This window comes from Pinus tabuliformis, chromosome J (genome assembly GCF_031772625.1).
Source record: "Pinus tabuliformis cultivar Carrire ecotype Pingquan chromosome J, CPIR1, whole genome shotgun sequence".
NCBI classification, from domain to species: Eukaryota; Viridiplantae; Streptophyta; class Pinopsida; order Pinales; family Pinaceae; genus Pinus; species Pinus tabuliformis.
This window is the reverse complement of record NC_142295.1, coordinates 1,347,643,607-1,347,647,126: the sequence shown is the minus strand read 5'-3', so window position 1 is coordinate 1,347,647,126 and position 3,520 is coordinate 1,347,643,607. Positions and strand designations below refer to the sequence as shown.

Genomic DNA, 3,520 nt, shown 5'->3' with positions numbered 1-3,520 from the left:
TTCTTTACTCTTGAAACAAGAGTTGACATGCGTCTCTTTTTAACTAAAATTAAATTATTTACTACATAAAAATACAAAGCAATTATAATAAAAAAACAACAAATATACATATAATTAAAAATAAATTATTTACTAAATAAAAAATAAAACAATTATAATTTACAACAACAATAAATATACATGTTTTGGTAATTGTAATTAAAAACATTATAAAACATCAATAATCTCATTCTAATTGTCAATATATTCATTTAGTTAATTGTGTTCGCTCAACTAAGGTTAAATTTTTGGTATCCTTTTAGGATATGCCATCCATATCTCCACTTCGTTTCGAAAATATGCTATATGACCTATGTAGTTGTTTGAAAAAACGTGGCTGAGATTAAGTTGCACATTAGACTTATATTTATGTTATTTTATATTTTTATTTTATACTCCACAATTTTCTAGGAATAGGCATTTTATGAGAGATGATAAAATTAATCAAATTGAAATTAATGCATATAATTACATAATTAAATTCAGTATAAACATATTGCATAGGGGTTTTAATACATTAAATGTAGAAAGAACGTTTTCTTCACAATTAGATGAAGATTATGACTTATCAAAAGTTAGCATTAAAAATATCAAATGAGTATATAATGATGAAAATAATAAAATATATCAAATTTCTTGAGTGATAATTATATAATTTCATGTTAATTAATAATAATTATGTAATTTTATCAAAATTACAGATTCTCTACAAATTCTCATTCCATTAAAAAATCATAAAAACAAAATATTAAAGCATAAATAATAATGCCTGAAGTTCTATTTCACCAGCATTTTATTTCCATGCATTTACGATAAAAACACTTCTATTTCCACACAGTTTCATTCCAAATCTGAAATTCTATTTCACCTGCATGTTATTTCCATACATTTATCATAAAAACACTGATATTTCCACGCAGTTCCATTCGAAATCTCAAGTTCTATTTCGCCTGCGAAATGCATTTTAGGCGTGGTGTTGGAATAGCCCACAGTTCTCGAGCCTTGCCCAGTGTGACTCCATTAAACCTTTCAGTCATATCCAGATCTTGAGTTTGCGCACTTGTGTCATCGAAGGGAAGCCTCCAATTGAAACAGTGCAAGAGCTGCGCTAGACCAAACTCTGCAACAAGCGTTGCCATTTGCTGTGCCGGGCATCTTCTCCTGCCTGCTCCAAAGAGAAGGCACGCGAAGTTTTGATCTCCATTTTCATCTACCTCTGACCCAACTCTTTCCATGAATCTCTCTGGCATGAAATTTTCAGCGTCCTTCCACCACTTCGGGCTCCTCATAATCGCCCAAACATTGACGAGAACGCGGGTATTCTGGGGGATTTCATAGCCCAATACATTGCAGGACGTGCCAGGTAAGTGGCGCACCAAGAAAGGCCCCGATGGGTGGAGTCTAAGCGTTTCTTTCACCGCAGCTTGTAAATAAAGGAGCTTAGGCAGGTCAGATTCGCATACCATGCGATCCATTCCAACTACACTTTCCAGCTCATCCTGAAGTTTCTTCATCACTCGCGGATTTCTCAGCGCTTCCGACATTGCCCACTCTATCGCTGTTGGTGCTGTCTCCGCGCCACTAACCAGCATGTCCTGCGAACATCGATAGCATGATCATGACATTTCCAGTATCAAATTACACTAATGCAATCTAAATCTAATTCAATATAAAATGACCAATTTCAACTTACAAAGAGAACTCCTTTTATGCTATTTCGTGAAATTTCAACCTCTCTATCTTTATCTGCAGAGGCTGCAAGTAAGGCATCCACAAAATTATGTGTGATGTTGGGGTCATTCCGGGCAACGTGTTCATCTATTATTTTCTCTAACAACTGGTCTTGTTCCTTATGTACCTTCGTCATCCGACAGTTGAAACCTTGTAAGTCCATCCAGTCTAAATAAGGTACAACATCTCCAATATTAAATGACCCCATTAACAGAAAGCTTTCTCTGACAATTGAAGAGAAAGATCTTAACTCTTGCTCCGAACACTTTCTACCGAAGGCCGTCCTGCAGTTTATAGCCGTCGAAAAGGATGTCATGGTTTGATTGATGTTTAAGGGAAGAGAGTCATCTGAATTAACAATAGACTGAATCATCGCAGAGACTTCCTCTTCTCTAATAAAGCTGAAGTACTCTAAGCGCTTGGGGCACAGCAACTCCACAACGCAGAATTTACGCATGTGCCTCCAGTAAGGGCTATACGGAGCAAAGGCAATATCCGCAAAATTGAATGACAATTGCTTCGTAGCGGCCGAGGGAGGTTTGTTAGCGAAACGCAGATCGTGGGTTTTGAGAAACTCCTTGGCCATCTCTGGAGAGGAGACGACTAAGGCGAGGGCGGAACCGAAGCGGACAGACATGAGCGGTCCGTATTTCATAGAGAGAGCTTCCAGGGCTCGGTGTGGAAGCTCTCCCAGCATGTGAAGATTGCCGATAATGGGCCACGAGAAAGGGCCAGGAGGCAGCCTCTTCTTACTTCCTCTTGAGTAAAAGCTCCATGCCGCTGTCAGCACCACGAAAATAAGAGCAGTGGGGAGTCCGACATAAAACATCACGCTCTCCGAAACTGGCATCTGCCAAAATCCCAACTCCGTCTTCATTGTCCTGCTCGTCCAGGGACTGTTAATAAAGCACAAACTGTTGCATAAACTGATGCACAAACTGATGCACAAACTGAAGCTACAGAAAGCACAAACTGTTGCACAAACTGATGCACAATATTTATAATTGTGTCCAGTACTTAAAAATGCAATCTCTCTACATCACTATATTGATTCTACGAATCCGAAATTTCATCACTATGACGAATGCAATCTCTCTACATCACTATCGCCGAAATTTCATCACTATGACGAATGCAATCTCTCTACATCACTATCGCGATTCGCTACCTGCGCACGAATAACAAAATCCCGACCAAAATCTACCCAGTTAATAGCCATACGCAACTTCTAAATTGTGCAACTATTTTATGGAGAGTTAATAAAAAACTTCGTGGTGAAATTACAAGGGACGTTTTTTAATTTTTTTCTTTCAAGAGCATTTTTAAACCATGTAAATGAGTGGGTATTTGTAATTTCAATTTTGATTTTGATGATAATTCATAGTTATAATAAATTGACACAGTTATCATCGATTCGTCAATATAGATAAACTTTTGCAACCATGAATTATCAACATTAAAGTCAAGATTATGGTTAACATTGTTATGGATTATTGGTATGTGTTTAGTTTTGAAAAATGAGCCATTTTCTAATGCATAGAAAATTTTAAGAACTACTCTAAATTTATATATATATGATAAATGGGTTAATCTCCATAATACATAAGAAACCATGGGAGGTGATTTTATCAATAATATAATATGTATATATAATTTTTTTGGCGATTCTCTCACCAAATTATGTTATCTTGTACAGTGATGGAGAATCTTTCAGTGAAATATAAAATCTTTTAAGGTTTTGGCAAATTTT

General features: G+C 36.3%; 1 protein-coding gene across 1 annotated transcript; it reads right to left on the bottom strand.

Annotated features, from left to right (window-relative positions):
* Positions 1-964: 964 nt before the first annotated feature.
* LOC149232370 (cytochrome P450 71AU50-like) lies at positions 965-2,718 on the bottom strand. Its single transcript, XM_089376474.1, has 2 exons — positions 1,733-2,718; positions 965-1,634 (listed from the first exon to the last, which is right to left on the bottom strand). The coding sequence occupies exons 1-2, from the start codon at positions 2,645-2,647 to the stop codon at positions 981-983; spliced, it is 1,569 nt and encodes a 522-aa protein (XP_089232600.1). The 5' UTR covers positions 2,648-2,718; the 3' UTR covers positions 965-980.
* Between the last annotated feature and the right edge of the window lie 802 nt (positions 2,719-3,520).